The sequence below is a fragment of the Nothobranchius furzeri genome, chromosome 13 (genome assembly GCF_043380555.1).
Source record: "Nothobranchius furzeri strain GRZ-AD chromosome 13, NfurGRZ-RIMD1, whole genome shotgun sequence".
NCBI lineage: Eukaryota > Metazoa > Chordata > Actinopteri > Cyprinodontiformes > Nothobranchiidae > Nothobranchius > Nothobranchius furzeri.
In genome coordinates, this window is record NC_091753.1 from 47,075,697 (window position 1) to 47,099,502 (window position 23,806).

At 41.0% G+C, this 23,806-nt stretch overlaps 1 protein-coding gene and 1 long non-coding RNA gene across 8 annotated transcripts in view; one reads left to right on the forward strand and one right to left on the reverse strand.

Annotated features, from left to right (window-relative positions):
• Positions 1–383: 383 nt before the first annotated feature.
• Positions 384–23,806, reverse strand: part of actn4 (actinin, alpha 4) — a 78,663-nt gene continuing 55,240 nt past the window's right edge. For 3 of the 7 annotated variants that reach the window (XM_054742583.2, XM_015951238.3, XM_015951237.3), the window contains 18 exons: positions 21,907–21,994; positions 21,069–21,147; positions 20,897–20,978; positions 20,272–20,357; positions 14,701–14,793; positions 14,490–14,615; positions 14,218–14,322; positions 13,709–13,856; positions 7,868–8,018; positions 7,671–7,779; positions 7,163–7,303; positions 6,846–7,028; positions 5,314–5,448; positions 4,636–4,815; positions 4,367–4,513; positions 3,020–3,100; positions 1,664–1,822; positions 384–732 (listed from right to left, as the gene is read on the reverse strand). In XM_054742583.2, coding sequence (XP_054598558.1) covers positions 574–732; positions 1,664–1,822; positions 3,020–3,100; positions 4,367–4,513; positions 4,636–4,815; positions 5,314–5,448; positions 6,846–7,028; positions 7,163–7,303; positions 7,671–7,779; positions 7,868–8,018; positions 13,709–13,856; positions 14,218–14,322; positions 14,490–14,615; positions 14,701–14,793; positions 20,272–20,357; positions 20,897–20,978; positions 21,069–21,147; positions 21,907–21,994 — 2,252 coding nt within the window. In that variant the 3' untranslated portion in view covers positions 384–573. Of the gene's footprint in view, positions 733–1,663; positions 1,823–2,295; positions 2,362–3,019; positions 3,101–4,366; positions 4,514–4,635; positions 4,816–5,313; positions 5,449–6,845; positions 7,029–7,162; positions 7,304–7,670; positions 7,780–7,867; positions 8,019–13,708; positions 13,857–14,217; positions 14,323–14,489; positions 14,616–14,700; positions 14,794–17,094; positions 17,181–20,271; positions 20,358–20,896; positions 20,979–21,068; positions 21,148–21,906; positions 21,995–23,806 lie in introns of all 7 variants that reach the window. The other 4 variants (XM_015951242.3, XM_015951241.3, XM_015951239.3 and 1 more) reach the window with 4 other exon arrangements.
• On the forward strand, positions 9,995–11,120 carry LOC107380144 (uncharacterized). Its single transcript, XR_001572285.3, has 3 exons — positions 9,995–10,223; positions 10,346–10,459; positions 10,933–11,120. It is a non-coding gene; the product is annotated as an uncharacterized lncRNA (long non-coding RNA).

The following is a 23,806-nucleotide window of genomic DNA, read 5'->3' on the forward strand; positions in this document are numbered from 1 at the left end:
CCTCCCACCCACCTGCTCCAGAAAGTACAAAGGAAATAAAGACGGGGGGGAGGAAAAGAGTATGTGAGACAGGTCGCCTGATCTAGCAACATGGGGATTATGGGTAAAAAATGTTCTTTTTGTTTCCAGGTTGGTCAAAGAACTCCCCCTCCCACCAACCTGCTTGACCCCCACAGCATATATCTCTCTAGAATCTAATACACAAACCTTGCCAGGTGCCACATTACACCCCCCTCCCCCCCACACACACACTGGCAAGAAGAAAAAAATATAATAAACAAAAAATTAGCATAAGTATCAGATTGGCATGTGCCCACCCCTCAGACTCCAGTCCTAGAAGCTGCCCCTCCCCTGTTTGACCCCTCACAGGAGTAGAGGGTGAAGCTAAGAACCCGTAATGCCCCCCCACCCCTTGCTGCCCCTGAATGTGCCTGTTTGTATTAACCGTCATGTTTAAACAGCTGAGGGTCAGGGATTATTATTCCAATAGTTTCTAATCCAGCACATTCAGGGGCACCTTCCAACACAATGCTGGATTCCAGGTGTGCCCCCTTCACCCACGCATCCCCTCCCCTACAGGTCACTCTCTCCATACAGAGCGGTGGAGAAGGACATATAGTCGAGGGCGCCGGGAGCGGCGTCGGGTCCTGTGTAGGGCGCCATGCGGGCGATGCAGTACTCCGCCTGGTCTGGGGGGAGCTCCCGCCTCAGCTCCTCTGCAGTGATGAAGTTCTAATGGAAACAGAAACATCACGGTGAGCGATGAACAATCACCATGGTTAGGGAACCGAAGAGGAGGAGTGAGGATTTATTTTCTCCTGCACCCCTTTCAACAAGCCACGAACTTCAATCTGCTGTCCAAGGCTGGTAGACTAAAGCCCTTTTTATAAGACAGCATGCCGGCAAATCGCCGTAATGTCACCACAACCCGCCATGCCAGCATGTAGAAGTGTGAATTTTGCGGCGATCATTCCGCCTCGCTTGGTAGTTTAACTGCCATAACTGTCTGTCTTATAAACGGGAGGGAAGTGTCATGATCACATGGGGAGTTACTGCCGAACTCTGGCTGGCTACCATATTGAAAATCAAAGTAAAAAACAGGCCGTAAGTTTCGATTTTGTAAACAGAATCAGCTGCGATGATAATCTGGAGCAACGCAGCGCTCCTGGAGTTTTTCTCTGTTAGAGCTGGAGGCCATATCACCAGAGGCTGCACAGGGACTCTGGGATACAGACACCTTAAGGTGCAGCTTATGAAAAAAAATGAATGAGCGCATTAAAAAGCAAGTTATATCCCAGTTCAACGGATGTCTGCGGCAGTGCAGAGACTACCCCTATGGCCCCTTTTATGCCGCCATAATCTTTTGTGAAAAGGACACGATTGTGCAACATTACCGCCAAGGTCTGAGCACTTAAACGACTTAAGGCTGCCTGATGCCACTTCAGCGTTGCGGCAAATTGACGGCATTGTTTTGTAAAAACGACTTAAGTGGTGGAGTTTTAAAACCCCAATTGAAAGTAGCCAAAGTCTACATTTGTTACAAAGGACAACCTAAAAGAACGTGAGAAAATCTCGTCAAACACTCAACACTGCTGCAGGTCACACGTTTACCGTTTGGATTAAATCTTTCTTTGTTTGAATACATTTTTTTGCTCACACTCACCTTATCACCAGCCAGGATCTTGAAGGAGGCGATGACCTGATCGGCGCTGTCCGTGTCTGTCGTTTCCGTGGACATGAAGTCGATGAAGGCCTGGAAGGTGACGCTGCCGGTGCCATTGGGGTCCACGATTCCCATGATGCGATTAAACTCTCCATCACCCTGGCAACCGAGAAGCTACAGGTTAACCCAAAAAACGTTGCACTCAGATGCACACAGAACATGACAATCTACTGAGTGAGTCAAACATCAGAACTTCCGTTAAAAAGACTGAGCTGATAAACAGAAGTTGTGATATTTTTCGTTTTAGACATGCACACAGACACGGATTGGCAGCAGGTTAGGGAGACGACGACAGATGACAGGGACAAGACAAACACCTAGGTCTAACTTAGGCTAGCTGTCATCGCTAGAAGAACAAAACTGATGAGAAAAGCAGCAAAAGGGTAGGAAAAAGAGAAAAGTGTCTGCAGGTACAGATATGACAATTTAAATTAACAAATTTTGTTCATGAGTAAAAGTAATATCAGTCAAAGCCAAATAGGATCCTTCATTTAAGTTATCACATTTGGCAGCTTCACATGTCTTTCTTTGACCTGCAGACACTGGGAGGAGCTTCACGCCAGAAGCAGTACCAGGTTGTTTCCCGTAGAAATGAGTAGAGCCCGGAAATCATCTGAAACCATCTGCCCTGATCGCTTCTGCAGACCGCCACAGCACAGCAAAGACCGGAGGAGGGGGGTGAAGCCACAAATGCAGAGTCAGAAGAGAGGAATGAGAGGATTCGGCAGAAAGAGAAAGGGTGATGAACAGGAAAACAGATAAAAAGAAGAGAAAGTGAGTGAGAATGGCCAGGGTGGTGAGAAAGATAAACAAAATAAAACAGAGACAGTTAACAGAGAAAGTCCCACAGGAACATAAAACCAAACAGAAACATGAGCGAAGCGGTGTCGGCTCAGAGAGCGCTGACTCAGCACAACCAGAAACCTGTTGAAGACAGAGTCCCCTAGTGGACAAACAGGGACATAACAGCCCTCCCTGGTCTCCATGCTGATGGGACATATCCCGTCTGAGTTCATCAGGAGACTTGGAGCAGGAGAACTAACTGACCTCTGATCAGACTTCGTTTAATTATTACAGTTCCCTAAAATCAACAAAAATTTAAGATTTTATATCTTACTTATAAAGGAAAATCGATCTCGTGTGCATTAATTTTTTTAAAGGCTCACAGGAAGAAAACTGAGAAAATAAGTCAATAATTAACCTAAAAAATTTTTTTTATTGTCCCGTCAGCGATTGGAGCGCTCCTGCTCAGAGGCCTGATGAACAGCAGCTCGTCCTCCATCCTGGTGCTCCTACCGTCTTGTCGTTCTCCACATCGTAGCCCAAACTGATCAAACAGGCCTTGAACTCCTCAGGCTGCAGAGCCCCGCCGCGATCCTGAGGTCAAACACCCATAAATGACAGCGCACCACATCATGAGGATGAGCCAAGGGATGGAGGAATGATCCACAGCATGCGTGAGGAGGATGGAGACATGGAGGACACAGGGACAGACATTCATGGATGTTTAGACAATGTCCACACAAACACACTACAGTACTCGGCTCCAGGTGGCTATGATGATTTCATGGAAAAAATAAATTTAATTTCACCACAGAAAAAAGTGTGTGTTCAGAGAGCTGTTGATGTAAACACATAAGATAAATGATGGTGGTCTCTTCATTTTTACAAGCTTCCAGATCAGTTTTACCAACAACCACAAAAAGAAATAACTTACTTTGCTGTTAAATAAAAAAATAAAGGCATTTTGCTGCATGAATTCACTGAAAGAAATTAAATGTTGAATTTACTTTAAGTTAAGTAAATGGAAACCTAGTTGCTCAGATGTAAAGAGTAATACACATTTAGTTTTAACAAAGTATAACAAGCAACAAGGTTTAGTGGAACCATATGAAGTAACTTCATATAAAGTCAACATTTAATTTCTTACAGTGTGGGTTGAATACCTCCAAGGTAGCAACTCCATAATCAAATAATGTTTAATAAGAGAGCGATGAAAAGAAACTTTAGATTTTCAGAGACACGGTTTCAAGTGCAAAAGCTCCTGTTCTACAATATTCACAGTAGAAAAAAGGACCAACATATACTAAAAATAATTTTTTTCTGTGGTCAAAAAAGTATTTTGTAAGGTCGGATGATTTTCAAAACACTGATAAAATGCAGTAAGAAATCAGAAAATGGCAGACACTTGGATGGGGTTTGTTGCTTTCTACTCACTTGTATTGAAATTACTGTAAGGTTACACAGGATTACCAACAGTGGTTCCAAATATATTTAACCTAACCAGCTTGTTTCAGTGCAAATTCTACTTCCTGCATCCCAACCTGCCGCCTCCAGACAGTTTTCAGCTACGTAAACATCTCAAATGAAGATATATTTAAAAACAAGGCGTCTGATTTTTATCCAGAAACCTTCAAGAGCTGATGATGCTTGTTGATATTTAAAAGCTTCTAAAGGGTTGTTACGCTTAACAGATGAAAATAAAACAAGACATTTTCTTTAAGCGTTTACTTGTTTTTGATAGGCTCGTCAACTTTAGGTCTAACACACTGAAAGCATTCATGTCAGTGGTGTCACAAGATTTCCAAATGGCCTGGCAACAATGCGGTGAAATAAGGGATTGAGCGTGTTTGGGCCCCTGACCTTATCAAAGTGGTTGAAGGAGGCACGGTACTCGTACAGCTGCTCCTGGCTGATTCCCTTGGCGTCACGTGTCAGGATCTGGTTCTCCACCTCGTTGATGGTTCTGGCAATCGTGGTCAGCAGCTGCTCCCAACCAACACGGAGGTGCTGCAAGGCAAAGGACGCATGTTTAATAAATTCAACACCTTCATTGTAAAACATTAATTCTGAGCTCTGCAAAAAAAAAAAAAAAAGCCAATCTGACTTTATCTGTGACTGTTTTAGCTTACCTCCATGGTGTAGGACGTGTACTGGTTGTCGAAGATGAGGGCCTCCTGGATGTGCTGATGGTGTCCCTCCAGCTTGTTGATCTCAGGCATGTAGGACATGATGGTCTGCTGGTACTCCTTCAGGTGGGTCAGCTGATCCTCAAGAGTGCCGTTCATCTCAATGGATATCCTGCCAATCTCCTACCAAAGCAAACAGAGCATTTACTATCCATGTTGGTTAACTTTGCCTGAAATCTTAAACACAATATTGTTTGAGGCACACGTGAATATGACACGTATAGTTCTTCTTTTCTTCACGTCAAAATTAATGTTTTTGAACACTCAAGTAGACGATAAGATTGCAGCAGAACTTCAGAAGCACTTCGTCATCCACCCGCTCCACACTGCTCCAGCAGACGCTGCTTTCACTTAGAGTTCACAGAGCTCAACAACATTCATGCACAATCGCGGCTGGCTGGTTGAGTCTAAATCTCTACAGGTGGCTACATTTATCACCTGTACTTTATACCGTTATGCCGAGCATTACTAATGGGTTTGCACTTCACGAGAAACTGCTTTATGAAATATTTTCTTCCTAGCATTAACTTTTTATTTTTGAGCTCACAACTTTATACCGTTTGTGTAAAATGTGATAAATAGCTGACAGAAGAGCTTCAACACACGGATGAACACCGTTACCTCCATCTTGGCCTGAATGTAGGCGCCGACAGCGTTGGCCTGAGTGGCGAATGTGGCTCTCAGGGTGTCGTTGGAGTTCTGTTTGTTCAGCTCTCCCTGCAGGGCTTTATCTCGTTGTGGCACCATGGCCATCGCCTGCGAACACAAAAGAAATTAAAAAAATAAATAAAAACACACACCTTCATACTCAAAACACTTGGTAAATAGCCTGTATTTGTATAGCACCTTCTTAGCGTTCTACAGCCCCCAAAGGTGTTTCACCACACAATCAATCATTCACCCATTCACACTTCGTTGATGAGCTACAATGTAGCCACAGCTGGGGGGGGGGGGTACTGACAGAGACGAAACTGCAGAACACATGCCTCGCCTCTGACCACCACCAGCAGGCAAATCATTATCTGGTTGGAGCCGGGATCTAACCTGCAACCTTCTGATTACTGGGCAATCCGCTCTACATCCTGAGCTACTGCTGTCCCTAACAGTTAGACAAAATCAATATATTACTCGTTATTATTTTGTAGGTATTAGTTCCTCCAAATGTATGAGTCAAAAACCAGGATATGCCTTCAGTTTGTTAATTTTGTACAAAAACATTATCTAAAAAATCCTCTAAACTGGTTCTGTAGGGATCACTTTATTTTTTTGTTGACTAAATTTCAATAATGCACTTTTTACAGGAAACAGCAAAGAACTCTAAACTTTTCAGATTGTTGCAGATTATGTAAATGAAAACTAAAATGTCTGGGTGAAAATAACACAAAACTACAGGAAATAGAGAGATTAAATCCCAAAATAATTCAATTGAGGGAGGAACTATTGGTAACCAATTGGGGAAAATGGGATAAATCATCTGAATCAATGCTGTTTTGATTTGATTTTACCTCCATGTTTTTATTGTGTCCTGTTTGCCTACATTTGTTTAAAAATTAAAAAGAAAACTAAAATGTCAGTAAACATCTATTTTTGTTTTCATTTAATTTAATCTGTTTTTAACCAGGAAGAAAATCAGTTCAGATTAGAACATCTCTTAGCAAAGATGTCCTGGCCAAGATTATAGCAGCAGTGTACTAAAGTCAAAAAAACAAAAAAAGAAATTCCCTTTTTAATAACTCTGAAAGGCCCAACTTCCTCCTCCACTGAATTCTCTTCAAACAGACTTTTAAAACCCAAAATTTAGGATGAAACAAAAATCAGTTATGATTGAGTTTCCTACTTAGATGTGCTAAAAAAAAAGTCTGTTTCAAAAGCAGACCCTAAAACACATTTTCTCCCAAGTTGATTTAATATTGTAAAAATTTGTTTATATTGTTAAATATTTGTACTTCTTTCTCCTTATTAGAAGCAAATAGTTTTTACAAATAAATTAAAAATCCTCTGATTCAGAAACATCACAAAAGTAAGAAAAATATGCAGATTATAAATAGACCTAACAAAATCAGATAGATCCTTTCTTCGCTCATCCTTTACTTCCTGTTTAGATTTAAACACCAAAACCACTTTATCTTTTAGCCTCGCTGTTAGCAGCTCACCTTTTCCCATTTGTTGTCGATGCTCTCGGGTGTGATGGTGGTGTAGGGGTTGGCTCCGCTCAGTTTGATGCCGTTGCTCTGGGCGATCTTCTGCACCTCAGCTTGGATGGACTGGATGGCCTCGCGCTCCTTGTTGGCCTCAGGCAGGGTGGCTTTGAACTGCTCGTGGGCCGTGATCAGACCCTGAAGGACGAGGAAAAACATGTTTGCATTGGTCCGTCTCAGACATCATTCTGATGATGTCAACAATCGATCTCATCACATGAAAATAATTCAGATTTTGATGTTCTCAATCATTCCGACAGAGTTCTAATCACCTGGATTTCATCAATGTTATGAACGATGAACATATCCTGCAGGTCCTCCATGGCTCCCTCCATCCAGTTGTTGAAAGGCGCTGCTCTCTTGGCGTACTCTAGGTAGAGCTCATCTATCGACTCTAGCTGCTTCTCTGTTCTCTGTGAACAAAGAAACAAAGATAAATCAGCCACAGACTTAATATTTGGCTGATGCTACTGTTTTATTTGGAAAAACAACAAATTAGATCAAGCACTAGAAAGATTATGAAACCCATTTCTTTACTTGTGCAGAAAAACAGCCTAATTTTATGATCTAGTTTATATTTTTAAAGTAAGGGATATAAAATTTTGGTCTGAGGAGATTCAACTATAAAACTTGATGATAAAAATCTGATCAGGCAGGAAAGAATAGTTTATCTCCTGCAGTTCATTAAATTATGTGGTTAAGTCAGGCTACGTCAGAGGCTGTTTGCATGTAATTTATCATCGTCACTCTGATAACGGACTGAATTGGAGCGAGTCATACCTCCAGTGAGTCTTTGCGGTTGTGGGTCAGAGTTCCCAGAGTGTCCCACTGGTCACAGATCTTCTGACAGCGGGCATTGACGCTGGCGGCGTCGTAGTAATCCAGTTCACTGTACAACAAGACCAGACAGCGTGTTACAGAGACACGAAACCTCTCATCTCATACCATCCCGCTGAGACACTTCTCCTCCAGCTCACTTGAGTTCCTGCGCGATAGCAGCAATCTGCTCCACTCTGTCCTGATGGGCAGCCAGGTCGCTCTCAAAGGCCTCGTGTTTCCGTAGCAACGCCTTCACTTCTGACAGGGTGGAGGTCTCGTAGTCTTTTTGTGTCAACATGGCCTCTTTACCTGCACATGTGATGAAGTTTCACGCTGTCAACTAACCAACTGGATCTGAACCTGACAGGTTCGTCATGAATAAAACAAATGACGAGTTTAATAAAACAAAATGAAACACGATTTGTGTTGAGTTAAAACTGAACAATTGGAGGTGATAGTGCTCAACCGCCACTGAGAGCAACATCCCCCAGAAAGCACCACCAAAATGGCCACCGATTGGTGATGAAAAACACCTGGGCAAAGATGGTGGGGGTTCTGTTCTCAAACAAGGTACAACAAGCAAGCAAGCTCTACTCATGAGTTGACTCTAAAAACGCCAATGGTTGGTGAATATTATTTTGTTTATGATGTGAAGTTGTTTAAGTTGACCACTAAAGTCATGTTGCTTATGGGTTTGATTAAATACAGGTGTTTTCAAGCATGTAGACATATGATTTGCCATGGTCATCGTTACACTTGATGCTTTCATTTCCCTTTTTAAAAAGATTGAAACCTTGATGTATTGATTGAATTTTAGTGATTCAGTCATGTTTGAATTTATTCATTTACACTGTTAGTGTAGGAAGATTTAGTTTAGGAAGTTCTTTGTTTATTGTATTTTGTATAAATTATGTGATGTTTAACACTTGTCTCTGTTCTTTGAAGGTTAGCAACCTGATAATCACTAAACTGGAATAATAAAGATTGTTGGAAAGTGAAGGAGTTGTCCCAAAGTGTCCCTTTGGAGTATAAACAAGAGTGAAACTCAACAATTTGAAATCTTCACCCATCTGCTCGGCAAAGAGAAATCTATAGCTATAGGCTATAAATAAATACAATTCAAATGCAGTAACTTCATAGCATACATCTTGTGAATATCTTTTAAAGAGATATTCACCCCAAAGTGTGTGTGTGTGTGTGTGTGTGTGTGTGTGTGTGTGTGTGTGTGGTGTGTGTGTGGTGTGTGTGGTGTGTGTGTGTGGTGTGTGTGTGTGTGTGTGTGTGTGTGTGTGTGTGTGTGTGTGTGTGTGTGTGTGTGTGTGTGCGTGTGTGTGTGCGTGCGTGTGTGTGTTATAAGTGTCTTGTGATTTTTATCTTGAGGCCCTTTAGAAAACAATTTTCAAAATTAAATGTTGTCCGTTGCTATATTCCCCATAGATTGATAAGTAGGGAAACAACTATTTGTAATCAGCCCAGTCATTCTCCTGATCTGGCACAACCCCTATAGCTTTAGCTTAGCATTAAACAATGTAAGTGAATGGGATCAATTTTTCAGATAGACATGCTGGAATATGTGTGGACAATTCAATCCGGTTTTTAACCGGAACTGTGTTTTCAGACACACCACTTTTGTACCAGAACTTGTCCTTTCGGCTGCCTTCACACAGCAGGGAAAAGTTCCAGATGTCTGAGGGGGAGGGGGCGGGAAGGCTGTACCCGGATATTGCGTAAACAAAGTGCGGCGGGCGTACATGCGTCATTTCCCCAAACAAAGCTATTCAGTCAAACATGGCCGGCGAAGAGCTAGAATTCCTCTCACTGATCGGACTTATATTAAGCATAATTCTGCGCACACGAAGACGCATTAGAGACCTGGATGACGAAGCTCAATTGATAATAAAGGAATCACGGAAGCGGTGTGAAGCGCTCCGTCGCGCGTCTAGGAGACGGTACCGTAGGAGGCGAGCTGCCATGGTTCGCCGCATGCTGCAGGAGACAGCGATCCGGCGTATATGGAAACATTGACGACCAAGTGGCGAAGTTTTCTGGTCAAACGCGTTGAAAAACTTTGGAGATGAGAAGTAGTATCAACATTTTCGAATGTCTCGCAGGACCTTCAACTACCTGTTAAGTTTGGTTAGGCCTGTTTTAACACGGAAAACTACAAACTGGCGCAGGCCTTACGAACCTTCCCTCAGGCTAGCCGTTGTTATCTGGTGGTATGCCACACCGAGCGAATACAGAACCATAAGCTGCCTGTTTGGTGTTGGTATGTCCGCTGTCTGTGTATTTTTGCGGGAGGTGACAAGTGCTCTGAACGACTGTTTGCTAGAAAGTTTCATTTCATTACCAAAGCAGGACCAGCTACAGCTCACACTGGATGGATTAGCTGCATGCGGCTACCCAATGTGTGGTGGAGCTATAGATGGAAGCCACATTCCAATCAGCTTCATATCACAACAGAAAAGGCTGGCATCCCATTGTTCTACAGGCTGTTGTTGACCACCGTTTCTGGTAAGACTGCTTTTGTGAGAGCATGAATTTCTATGTTGCTGTCAAGAGCAAATATACATTTTATGCGTCCCTTTGTTGTCTGGGGCTGTTATGTTGCAGCACTAACGAAATGCTTTGTTCAGTTTCACAGATGTTTATGTTGGTTGGCCTGGTCGAACACATGACGCCAGAGTACTCAGCAACTCTACCATCTTCATCAAAGCCGAACAACAAGACGGCTACCTGTTCCCCGTGAGGTATGCCTCAACCTCTAATGCCTCATTCCCATCTGTACCTGGTCGGCCCTGCCCGGATAGCTCCAGTTGGCCCCAGCCTGACCCGGTTGATTCCACACATCCTTGCTTGGGTATGCAAGGAATGCGGTCAGAGACATTTTCAGTTTCTAAGTAATCAGCATGATAATGAATTGAGCATGCCTTAAGCCAATGTGGGCTGATTCTACCCACCAATCACAGGCTTGCTCTAATGGAAGGTGTGAATTTGCTGACTGGCTTATCAGTCAGCAGTGGGTGTGTTGGCCCTGGTCAGCCTGAAGCAGACCACTTCAGAAAGAGGGCTGAAAAAGAGTCTCGTTGCATCCTGAAAAAAGGCAGGCCACCAAGATATGTAAGCAAGCTATGCCATCTGGGCCGGGCCGACCAGGTACAGATGAGAATGGCCCATAAATTTACACACACACACACCTAATCTTTGTTTTCTGTCCTTCTAGATGTCCAGAGACATCAATGGTGTAGAGGTACCGGTTCATCTGATCGGGGATGCGGCATATCCACTGAAGAAGTGGCTGATGAAGGGGTTCACACAACACCATCGTCTGACGCCTGAACAAAGCACCTTCAACTATCGTTTAAGCTCTGCTCGGATGGTTGTTGAAAATGCATTTGGGCGGCTTAAGGGGCGCTGGAAGTGTCTGGCCAAGCGTTGTGATGTGGACATTCACATTATGCCGGACATTGTGATTGCTTGTTGTATTCTTCACAATGTCTGTGAGATCAACAAAGACAATTACCTTGCTGACTGGAATACTGATGCCACTGAACTACCTGAACCTAATGCAGAAGCTGTGTATGTACCTCCAGTTGGAGGGGCACAGCTAATTCGAGAGGCAATCATGCCTGTACTTTAACTGCATTTCAAAGTGATTGTGCTTCTTGTCCAAAACTGTGTTATACATTTTGGGATTGTAACTATGTCAGCTTCCTCTAATTAAAAAGCATCAAACTTTTAACAGTGTTAACCATTCTTCACATGGATCAGAATGCAATCATAATTATACCCAAAAAGGTTTTTATTTGCCAAGCAAAAAAGTAAAACAGACACTGCAAACGGAGTTATAAATTTTGTTGTGCAAAATCTGTCACTTCAAGTAAAAGAAGATTAATTAAAATGCAAAACATGCCAAAAAAATTTAAAACTCAATATCCCCCCAAAAATATTTACTGACTGATATTTAAGGCTTGTATTAAAAAACAAACAAAAATAAAACCTCATTTTAGTAGATTATACAAATGGCAAAAGTTAAAAAAGGTGTCAAAAAATTTGAAAATTAAACTGAAATGTAACGGTCTCCAGATGGAGTACGTGGGGTGCAGCAGTCTGCACTGATGGAGCTCTGCAGGTCAGAATGTTACTTCAGCCAGAGTCTGAAGGTGGAGGGACAACTTCCCAGGCAATGAACTACAAATTGTGGTAGTTTGGGCCCGGCATCCATTCGTGCTGCGGCTGAGTGAACCTGTTCACAAGTTCACGCATCAAAGATGTTACATCTTTGAATGTAGCTGCTTCTTGTTGCCCCAACGCTAAGTTTTCACGAAGATAATGCTTTTCAAACTCCCTCTGCTCCTGCATTAATTCTCGGTCACGCTGATGGCTTCTCTCGTCCATCCAGTGCAAAGCCTCACTACATTCTGTGTGGGATGACTTGTCTCTCCCTTTTTTGGCGTTGGAGTGCTGGATGCCGGCTGCGATGGGGTGCTGCATGATGGCCCTATTGAAAAAGAGACAGTGTCACATATATGCTTTAGTGTTTCAAGGTATTTTGTGCAGTGGGGTGATTATCTGAATTTGGTGCAATACAGGTTTACCACAAAGGCAAACATTTAAACTCAACTCAGATATAGTAACAAAATATATGTTCAAAATGGGACACTTAATGTATGTCCTATAATTTTTGGTGAGTTTTCCAATAACTATAACCCCCAATGTGCACGTAACTCAAAAAAGTCACCCAGCACTTTTCTCATCACGTGATCAGTAGGAGCAGTTTAGATACCAGAAGTTAAAAGCCTGCTGTTTAGGTCTTAGTTGTCTGCAATTAACATTTTTATAGCTACAAACTGTACATCTGCACACCCAGTCTTACAACAGCATCTGCTTGCTAACGTGAAAATTTACCTGCTATGGAAGAGCAGTCACTGTCCGACGCGACTTGGGGCCTGTGGTTCTCGCTGCCGTCCATGGCGTCTTCTTGGGCCCTCTCAAGGGAGCTGCAGCTGGCCTCAGAGAAGTCCTCTGGTCAGTTGGAAGCTGTAGCCATGCTTCCACACACCACAGCAGGGTTTGTGGTTTTTTGAGAACCTCATATATTTTCACATAACTCAAAGTAGCTCCATTCCATCCTGTTGTTGCCACTTTTCCTATTGTGGTCACATACCTCGTGGTATCGACGCTTTAATGATTTGAGCTTCGATATGGCCTGCTGTTCGCTCCGGTGCGTTCCCAGTTCACGCAACTTCGTTATGAGGCGGTCGTAGGTGACAGAGTCTCGCGCTGTACCTTGAATACTCTTCATAATTATCATGTCTCCCCTCACCGTGAGTAGGTCGCGAATCTCGGAATCTGTCCAATTGTTCGACATGTTTGAGATGCTCTGCAGAAGATGTTCGCCTTCTTTCCACTGTGTCTTTGTGCTCAGGAGGGACATCACGTGATATACCTTCCCGGTCACGTGATATATATACGTAATCTAGGTGCACACAGCGTCCCCCGGTCCCCTCCCCCTCCTCCCTGTCCGGAACTCGACCTCACCAGTCTGAAGCAGCCACCTTGTCCGTAACAAGTCCGGACCTGTTACTAGGTGCGTCGTCCGGTTAAATTACGGAAAAGGTTATCCGGATGTTTGTATTCAGACACAAAGGGCTTACGGCCAGAGTCCGGAACATTTCCGTTTTTCATGGCGTGCCTGAAGGGGGCTCAATTCTGCTTGGTGACCTTAATAATCATATTGACTGCAAGTGAAAATAATAAGTAAATCTACAAAATCACAGGTGCCATTTTAGACTTGGGACTACTTTATAACAAAGTACAGTAAGCTGAGTCATTTTAAAGTAATTCTAATTTCGTGGTCGAGAGCTAAACAAGGATGTCACTTTTTAACGAAGCAAATCCACATGGGAACATAAAACCAACACACATCCATACATAACCTCAAAATCACACGAATTCAGGAGAGAAGGTGGTCTTATTCCGAACAATGAGAAGCTTACCATCCGTCCAGGACTCATGGATGGCTGCCTTTTGGTGAAACTTCTCTGCCAGATGCTCCAGTCTCTCCAGACGTCTGATTTCACTAAGGATCCACTCCTCGTAGCCCTTTTCTGCTCCCTCCAAAGTGTGCCACGCCGAGTTGATGTCCTGAAAGCAACACAGCAGACTTTACTTTACTGTTAAATCATTTTTAAATTGGCCACTGAAAACCATTTGAGTCATTTTGTAAAACCTGAACTCAACTAAAACAAGCTTTATCACCTTGTTTATTTTCAATTCATGCAATCTAAGAAAGGAAGAAGAGCTTTTGCCAATTAAATAGAAATAAACTAAAATCCTAGATTTGTTAATATAGATAATAAACATTAAAGGCATACAAATCCTACTCTGATTCTTGTTTTAATGAAATACCTACATTCAGCCACAGACAGATAAATGGTTTAAAAGATTATCTGCAGATGGGTTATTTTATTTTAATACTATTTAAATAAATAGTTTGCATACGTACAGACACCATGCGTCCTTCTGATGGCATGAAGGCTGGTCTGTTGCTGAGTCTCAGTTTAGTCTGCAGAGTGTTGAAGCTGATCTCCAGCTGACATTTCTCCTGAACCTGAAGATCCCAAAAGATCAGAGAGTTATGAGTCAGAATGAGCAGAGGAATGAAAGGACACAAAGCTTTTAGCAGCTCTAGATTAATAACGTGATACAGATGTTATAAAAGCTAAATCTGCAGAAGGATAATGCTCATAAGATAATTTTTGCAGGAGTCTGAAGGACCTTGGGTGGTTTGTGCACTGTGCGGTAGTCTCTGAAGTCCTCCTGTTTTGCCTGCATATCATTTACGGTCTTCTCTTGGGTTCTGTCCTCCAGCCAGGGGATTGTCCGACGAATCCACTCCAGCAGCTGGATTTAAGGTGGAAGAAAACAAAAAAATGTCTAAACAAACTCATTAAATGTAAGTGTGATAAAGGGGGGGCTTGGTACTTACATCACTCGCCAGCTTTTCGTAGTCCTCCATCATCTGCTCGTTCTCCTGGTTGACAGCCAGAACTTTGCAGATACGATTTGCGGCCGTCTCAGCCTATCAGAAAGCAGCATGATGAGTAACCAACAGTGATTAAAGCGTTCATCAAATTCCACCTACTGCATGTTTAATCCCTCATATCAAACGGCGGACATCAACTCAAAGGTTTTTTAAATTAGTATCACTGCATTTGTGCTTTTATTTCTTAAAAATTGTGCAAAACCACTCCACACACACAAGCAGTGTACAGTTAAAATCTACAAATCATAAAATACTTGAATAAGGACATAAGAATGGTTTGTTTAATTAATAAAAGCATGCTACTGCTGCTGGTGGTTAGTTAAAAGTGCCAAATCAGTTTAAACTTCATGCGTCTCCGACCAAAACCATGAATTAAGATCTAGTTACAGGTTTATGGAGCGCTGATCCACATCAGTGTGTCTGCCTATGAAGTAATGCTACGGTACAGCTGAAATGTAAAGAAACAAACACTTTGACAAGCTAATTATAGTCCACATGATCATCTCTTACTATACTACATAAATTCAAATATATCAAATTATGTTTATTCTGTTAGGAACGGATCCAGACTAGGACTTGTAGCTTTCAATTTGTAACATGAAACTTTTGTTTTGTAACATGAGACTTTCACTTTGTAACGTATTCTGGGATGTAGGAATGCACCGATACCAATACTGGTAGATACCTTTATCGGTATAGGTAAAAGTTAACAGATACCATGAACCGATACCAATGCAGTTGTTTAAAAGTTGCTTCACTGTAACTTGTCATTTCTGTTCACCTAATAGTTTAGTTTTGTGATAATTTCTATTAATATATTTTATTTTTTATCTACCTCAAAGTCTTTTCCTGTTGAAAGTAGAGAAGAAAATAAAACCTGTATTCCAATTCATTGCATTTTTTGTGTGTGGAAGAAGTATCGGTAATAGGTATCGACGAGTATCCAGATCCAAGAATCGCTGTCATATTAGTTTGGAAAAAAGTGGTATCGTTGCATCCCTACTGAGATGAGTTTTGATGTTACAAAACAAGTTACAAGTACATAACTCTGGATCCTAGTTCCATTTTTCTGCAGTAAAACCATAACATTATCATAAAAACTAACAAAAATTTATGTTTTCACCTGCTGCTCAAATACAACAAGAATGTAATTCTTTTCACATGATAATAAAACATTTGGGTTTAAAAGGTGTTAATAGATGAAAAGAAACTGGAGGCATCAAATGTGTTTCCCAGTGATGAAACCAAACGGGTCTGTCCAGTTGACCTCATGTTCTGCATAAATACTTGGCAGAACCCCGAAACAAAAACAGCAGCAGCATGAGAACGGAAATTTACAGATCAGATTGAACACCAATGTTTGGGAAACACAGCTGATGACCAAAGACCCAAAACAGAAGCATCAGAAAGATTTAGCTTCACCAGAGTTTCCATCATGTTTCTAAAGTACCACAAAGAACATCCAAATCATAAATTTAACTCTCACTGGAAAATATTCAAAAGGTCCAACAGGCTGACTGTTGGGAACAATAATGTAGGAGCCCACTACAGTAACTGTTTGTAGTCCAATTTATGGTTAAAATATTGCACAAATTGTAAATGTAAAAGTTGATTATAAAACAAATATGACCATTTTTTGTTGCATAACATCTTTGAATAAGCCTTCCATTTAAAATGTTTAGTTTTACTGGACAATGTGGGCGGAGCTACGAAGAGAAGAGTAAAAAAGTGTCATAGTAAAGGTTCAAAATGGGAAGTGACCTATTCTTATGACCTTTTTTAGTTTATGGTCTCTGTACTAACTTGTGGGTTAGTAATTTTTTTCCCTTTTATAGTTTTGTGCTGTGCATGTTTGTTTTTTAAGTCAACAGTTAATCACAAGCCAGCTCTGAAGATCGTTTATTTTGTTCATTTTTTGGATACGAATTATAACTGAGGAAATGAGTGTCAATCTTAAGATTCACTCATTTAGTATCTAGAAATAAAAAGCTTAATTAGTGTTCAGAAGTATACTTATTAAAGAAGGGACTCAATTTAAAAAGTTAATCAAATTAGAGTCTTTATAATTAATCTCAATTATTCGCATTTTAATCATACAAGACAATTTGCTCCCATGCAATTTTTTTCAAGCACTAATTTTTTAACGCATTGCTTTTTTCTAATTAATCCTAATTTACACATTAAATACCCACCTCTATTATATCTTGATTCTGCTCCAAAAACTGATTATTCTGTCTGTATCTGATGGAAACCCTTTATGATCAAAGTTTTTTGCTTGGTTTTTTTTTTTTTTTTTTTTGAACGGTTGAGATGTTAGTGCGAGTCTGAAGGGCTCACCTTCTGTGCACCAGAGAAGGCGTGATAGAAGCAGGATACATAGGTCATTATGGCCTTCTCATCCGGCCTCAGAGTACCCACGATGTCTACACATCCCCAAGCAGAGAAGAGACAGGCAGAAAAACAGGAAGAGTCAAGCTGAAGCCCAAACACCCAAAGCGAAAACTTCTCCTGCTCCCTGCAGGATGTGGGAGCAAATGGAGGTCAGGACTCCCCCGTTTAGTTGTTCCTGTAAGTCCTGTGTCTCCAGGAGAGGAGGATCAGAAAGGCTGCAGAGGAGCCATGAGTTTATTATCGGGACACAAACACACACCCATGGGCTGATTAACGAAGCTTATTGAGTCTGTATTCAAACATTTGAACAACTTTGGAATTTTATGCTAAACAGCTAATCTGAATATATCCAATTTCCACCTTTTTGACAATTTACAAAACCCAGTCAAATCTGTCTGAAATACGACTACAACACCTTTCATTCTTTGGAAATCCAACAATAAAATTAAACCTACAGATCTGACAAATCCTGATGATTTGACAAGTGAATAAAAAAAGATAAGTGGGGGTGTAAATAAAGTTTCACTTACAACAGGAATTAAATAAACTCCACCAAAATGATTTAGATCATATTTTTCTTTTTGTGATTTATTATAAAGGAGTTCCATGTTTTCTTCCCCTCCTGCGAATGCTTTGTGGCATAAGCTCAATAAGCAAAAGGTTTTTATGAAATGCTACACACTTAATCATAAATGCAAACGTACGCATGCGCGCACACACATATCTCCACTGAGACTGGTGTAACGTCCAGCAATGGTCAGTTTTTAGGTACAGTTTGACCATTCAACATCTGGTCAAAAAGGAGACACGAGACTGCATGTGTTCCCTTTAAATTGGCCTGCCTTCATCCCATCAGCTGGAGCTCAGAGCCTCTCTGCAGCTCTGAACACAGATAAATTGTCAACAATAATGTTCTCTCCTCAAGGTCCAAGCTTCCCTTATCGTCTAACAGGATTCTTCATGCCTTTGAATAAGGAACACTCGCAGCTCGGATCAGTTGCTAAATCAAAGAATGATTTCCTAAATTTAATATGAACTTCCAAGACTTATAAGCTAGATAATCAATAAACAAATGTTTGTTTATTGCTACTTATAATAATTATAGTATAATGAAATGTTTTCATTAATCTGTGCTCAATGAGTTCGAAATGAATGTTATGTTATGATTACAGTGATTCAAATACGTTTCAGCATGTTAATATGATGAGGTCATCACCATTTGCACTCACACAAGAACAAAGTAAGGTTAAGTTTAACTCATGACACATAAATAGCTTTTTACCCCAGATCAGAGCCTCCAGATCAAAGAAAGTGTGTTTCTAAGTTGTCTTGATAATATTCCTCAACTTGAAAACCTCTGGTTGGCTACACAAATCATAACATGAGAACATTAAAACTGGATCACTCTGGTGATTCATCAGTTCAGTTCAGCTCAGCGGTTCAGTTCTAGAGAACGCTTCAGACCGGCCATCTGAAGCAAAACCCTCTTCAACCAATCAAAGCTTTTGACACGTCGTCAAAATGTTTTTGCACCTGCGAAGCTGATACCGCAACAGTTCCTGCAGAACAAGCTGATATTCTTTTGACTCCTTAAGAGTCCCAGACGCGTACGTTTCCATCCATCAGTTGTGACCCGAGACATCTCTGGACTGAAGAGTCGGTGCCACGGTATTCTACAGCCTTTCGGTGCCAGAGGTCATCCGACCTCTGACCTTCGGATCTACCAAGAGGGTCTCCGAGAACGGGTGAAGTAGACACACAGATAGCGTCTAATGTGCTTTTGATAATAATCAACTTCCTAGCTTAACGCAAACCAAATTCTTTTACATCCAGAACTCAGCTCTCCTAGATACAGAAGTTCTGATAACATCGCATTCACACATAGGTTCATACATCACATCGAGATCCATCCACCACGGTAAATGTTAGTTAACTGGTCAGTTTTAATTGTTTGTAAAATAAATTCTTACTTTTATTAACCTGACTTTTTTCTGAATCAAAACGAAGTGTGTACAAGTCCTTAATAAATAAAGAATCGTAGAATCTTCTGATAAACACAGTAAAGACCAAGCAGGGTTGATATTCTATATTTAGATAGAGTATCACAGCTTATTGGTCATAAGTAGAGGTAATATATTTATTGAGCTCTTAAAGCACTCAATTTCCTAAACCCTACACTGGGAAACAACATAAACAAGTTCTGAGTGAGTCAGAACATTAGAGGAAAGGGAGCAAAACAAGTGACACATCAGCTGGCTTCCTGTCAACAGTCTATGGGGAGACGAGACAGGAAGTGGAAAAGGAGGAGAGAATTTTTGACTAAACACTTGCAAATAAGATTTGAAGGTAGCAAAAACCACAAAAGTGGCCTCTCCCTGATTAAAACCACTATCACTAACAAAACGCCACAAGATTTTCATATCAAAGCAGCCCATTTTCTGTTTGACAGCTAATTTAATGCAGCAAAGCAGATGTAATTTGCTGTTGGACCACGTGGTTGCACTCTCCACCTTGATCACATGATGTCACACACAGTCTTTAAAGGTGAATCTGGCTCATTATCAGCTTAACTTCAAACTGCATCAGGTAAAAAAATACAAAATGTCAGATGTTGTATTTTCTTCCAAGAAAATTAACTTATGCCAACTGACAAAATGTAAAACAAATTTGTGTTTTCACTTGAAACACTTGAGTAAATAAATGACAGGAGAGAGCACAGTGGATCCAAACATTTCTTTTGAAAAGGAGGAAATCCACCTTTTAACAAGGGAAGGTCCCTTACACCGAGTCTCAATCTTAGGAAATGACCCTTTGTAGTGCTGCCCTCTGAACAACAATGGTGAAAAAATGTGTCTTGAGATAACTTTTGCAGACTTTTTAAAAACATTTCTATATAAAGAAAACCAGGATCTGAACTGCAGCGATAACATCTGGTAACAGCAGCAGCTTTCTGCGGCCTACAGACTCATTTACTAGTGCTTTCATCACCACAGGGGTGTGTGTGTGTGTCCCAACATTTCCAGTACTGCTGTTGAGGCACAGTGCTGCAGAGAGTGAAGCCATGCTGGACAGGAAGCAGCACCTCGTTAGTAAAAGGAGGTTAAAGGTCAGGTCAGCTGGTACCTTCTGTGCTCCAGAGAACGCATGGTAGAAACTGGACACATAAGTCATTATGGCTTTCTCATCTGGACGAGCAGTGTTCACAATGTCTACGAGGGGGAGACCATGGTTATGAGGACATACACACATAAGCAGGCAGGACGTGTGGTCACACACACACACACATACAGGACAAATAATACACAGCAAACATTACACAAACACAAAAACATACATATGTCCTGAAAACAGTTTAAAATTCATGACAAACATTTAAAGACAGAACAAAAACCCGTTGGTTGTGGAGTCGACGCCTCTCAGCTGCTCATGTAAACAGATACAGCTGTGCAGTTAGTGGCTTCATTCACATGCACATCCACACACTACAATGTACTCTCATGGTGCTGCAATCATGCTCCAGGCCAAAGCGCAGCTACAGTCACATGCAGAGCGAACATCAGGACATGTTCACAACTGTGCTGCAAAAAAAACTTACACAAACTGCAGGATTTCAAACGATTTAAATACAGTTTCAGCATCACTTATGCCACACTGTTGTGTGCAAATAAACACAAATATTACAATCTGCTCAATTGTTGTACAGATCAAAGGAATCACACACACACACAAAAAACACATTTCTGCCTACCTTCAGCATCCAACATTTTAGGGATGTCCAGGTGCTTCTCAGCCACCTCAAAGGCATTGTTTAGGTTAGTTACGGGATCATCCTACATGGATCACAGCAGCAACATGCGTTAGTATTACAACCTGGTTAACCTAAACAAAAATGTTTCTTTCTAATCAATGCATCAGTTCACCTTTCTGAGACTGTCGTAGTCGATGAGATCGGGTCTGTGTCTGTGGATCAGAGCGTTGAAGGCGAGACCGTCCTTCCAACTGTTGGAGGAACAAATTAAACTTCAGTGGAGGCACTGTAAACACATAACTGTTGTTTTCATATATATGGATGTGAGGAGTGCTGTTAAATACCTGCATACATAATTTATAAAAACTATTTAAATTTTTCATTTCTTTAACTTCTTCCTTTTTCTTAACCGAATCACTGTTAGGTTGTTTTTTTTACCGAAACTAAAGTAATGAAGGTTTTGCATGCTCTATGCATCTTCTTACATTTTTAGTAAAATTTCACTTTCAACACCTCAAACATCTTCAGAATTTCCACAACTTTAGAGGTGAAAAAGGTTCAAATTCAACCAGCAGGGGGCAGCATTTGTACACATTTACAGAAGAATCTGAGGAGAATTTAAATTCTTGAAGAGCATTGAGAACATCCCAGTCCGCCTTCAATCAATTAGTGCAATTACATTTATGAACACATTTAATTTAAAATGATCCTTGAGCAAAATCTTTATCATTTAATATTCTAATTGAACAAATACTGTTTATATGCTTGTTAAAGATCATCCAGCTCCTCAGAAACTTCAGCTAATCAAAAACATGTTTTATCACTCAACTGTCTCGTTGCATTCATTTCCAAGATTTTGAAATCTCAGGGTACACAACTAAATTCCAGCAACCTTCCCAAAAACACTCGTCAGTCAGAAAATGTCTCAGAAACACTAACGATCAAGAGATTTGATCAAAAAAATAAATAAATAACTTGGAAGAACCTAAGCGTGTGTGCGTGTGCATTACCTGATGTGGAAGTTCTGCACATTGACGTTCTTGTATGGAGCAGTCTTTCTCTGGCACCACAGAAGAAGACCCTCCTTGGCGGAGGTCTCTGTTGTGAGGAAGATGAGACGAGTGATGTAATAAATCTTTTTATCTCTAACTCACCAAGTCAAACTGGAGAGATTGTTGTGAACCATCAAACTTTTATTCAGTAAGTGGGGATTTATTTTAGCAAATAAGTGTATAAAACTGAAGAAACACCGCTCATCTGGGTTGAGGTGCTGGATAAAAGATTGAATGAAGAGGAACTAAACCCGCACACTTCAATCTGCGATAACATAATATTTATTCTTCTCAAGCTTTCGATCAAAAGACCTTCATCAGGAATTGTGCGTGTTCATGCAGAGAGTTCCTAGTTAAGGAGAACAGCTGATGTAAAACACCTGTGCTAATTCCACACAACAAAGCATTATGGGGGATGGAGTCCCATTTACAAAGCAGTGCACTGACACAAGAAGTTTACAGAATCTTATAAAAACACTTCAAAATCACCTACGGAAGGAAGAGATTAACACATTGCAGGCATCAAGCTAAAAAAGCCATCATGGAGCAAGGCAATAATATATATATATATATATAAAAAATAATCCAACCATATATTTTTAGAGAAATACATTTCAAAATCCTCATTAAGATCAAATGGTTGAAGTGTATTTAAAGTGTAGATCCAGAATAGTTCCCTTTGACAAAGTTTTTTATCAATGTTGCCTCCTCTGTGTAATGAAATATGCTCCATCCCCTGGAATCTAAGTGAAGACATAGGATGTGAAAAATCATTGAAATTATTACGTGCTACTGGATAGTAGGGCTGGGGGTAAACGATTATTTTTAAAACGATTATTCTGACGATTATTTTATCGAATAGTCGACTATTCTAATGACTATTTAGAAAATTAATCTAATGATTATTTTTCTATTGCACAATTAACAAAAACCAGAAAATCTCAAATAAATTCCTCAAAAAAATTGATAAATTCTTACTGTAAGAGAATAAACACTACAGGCCTTCCATTTTGTATAACACTGCTTTTATTGTGTTGCGGTTGGTTATGTTCTGGTGACGTGTAGAACTTGGGAGTGCAGGCTGCTGCCTGAGAGGTGGTAGAAGATGGAGTGTCTCCATGCTTTTTTGTTTTGGTCACTTATGTGCGTGAGGCGAGTGGTCTTACGGGTTAAACCAAACTCAGGTGATATTTTACACTAAACCGAAAACCCACAACACTCTAAATGTAATAAAAGGGAGATCTGCACCACAAAAAAGATGAACTCTAAACCAAAACGTAACAGCTTATCCAAACGCAAGAAGCTGTTAGCGAAGATGCTAACAGTAGCTTTACCAACGTTAAGTTCAAGTTACCAAGTTTAAATAAACCAAAAACACCCAGCAGCAAACAGACCAGCACGGAGGAGAGACTGCTACCACCAAAACAGCTCTCCTCATGTCTGAAAGAAGCTCCTTAATGAAGGGAGAAGCGCTCCCGGTGATTTTCTACATCTGCGATAGACACGAAGCAGCGCATCTGACCCCGGAAGTTGTTGTCCGTTGCCGGGAGACGAAGGGGCAAAACAGGAAAATAATCTAGTAGTGGACGGACGTTGTTCCGGGTCTTCGGTATTTGGCGGAGATTTTAGTGAAGGCGGAGAAGAGGGCGAACTAGAGGAAAAACGGGCAGATTCCTCCTCTATTTACAAACTCCTGGGGATGCAACAAGTGGGCGCGGTGCGTCGACTTCCGGATCTGACGTCGACAAATTTTTAGAATCGAGCCGTCGACTTCGTCGAGGCTTCGCTACAGCCCTACTGGATAGTTCACGTCCTTTCGTCTGATTGAACTCTTATGTTCACTGATCCTTTGTTTAAG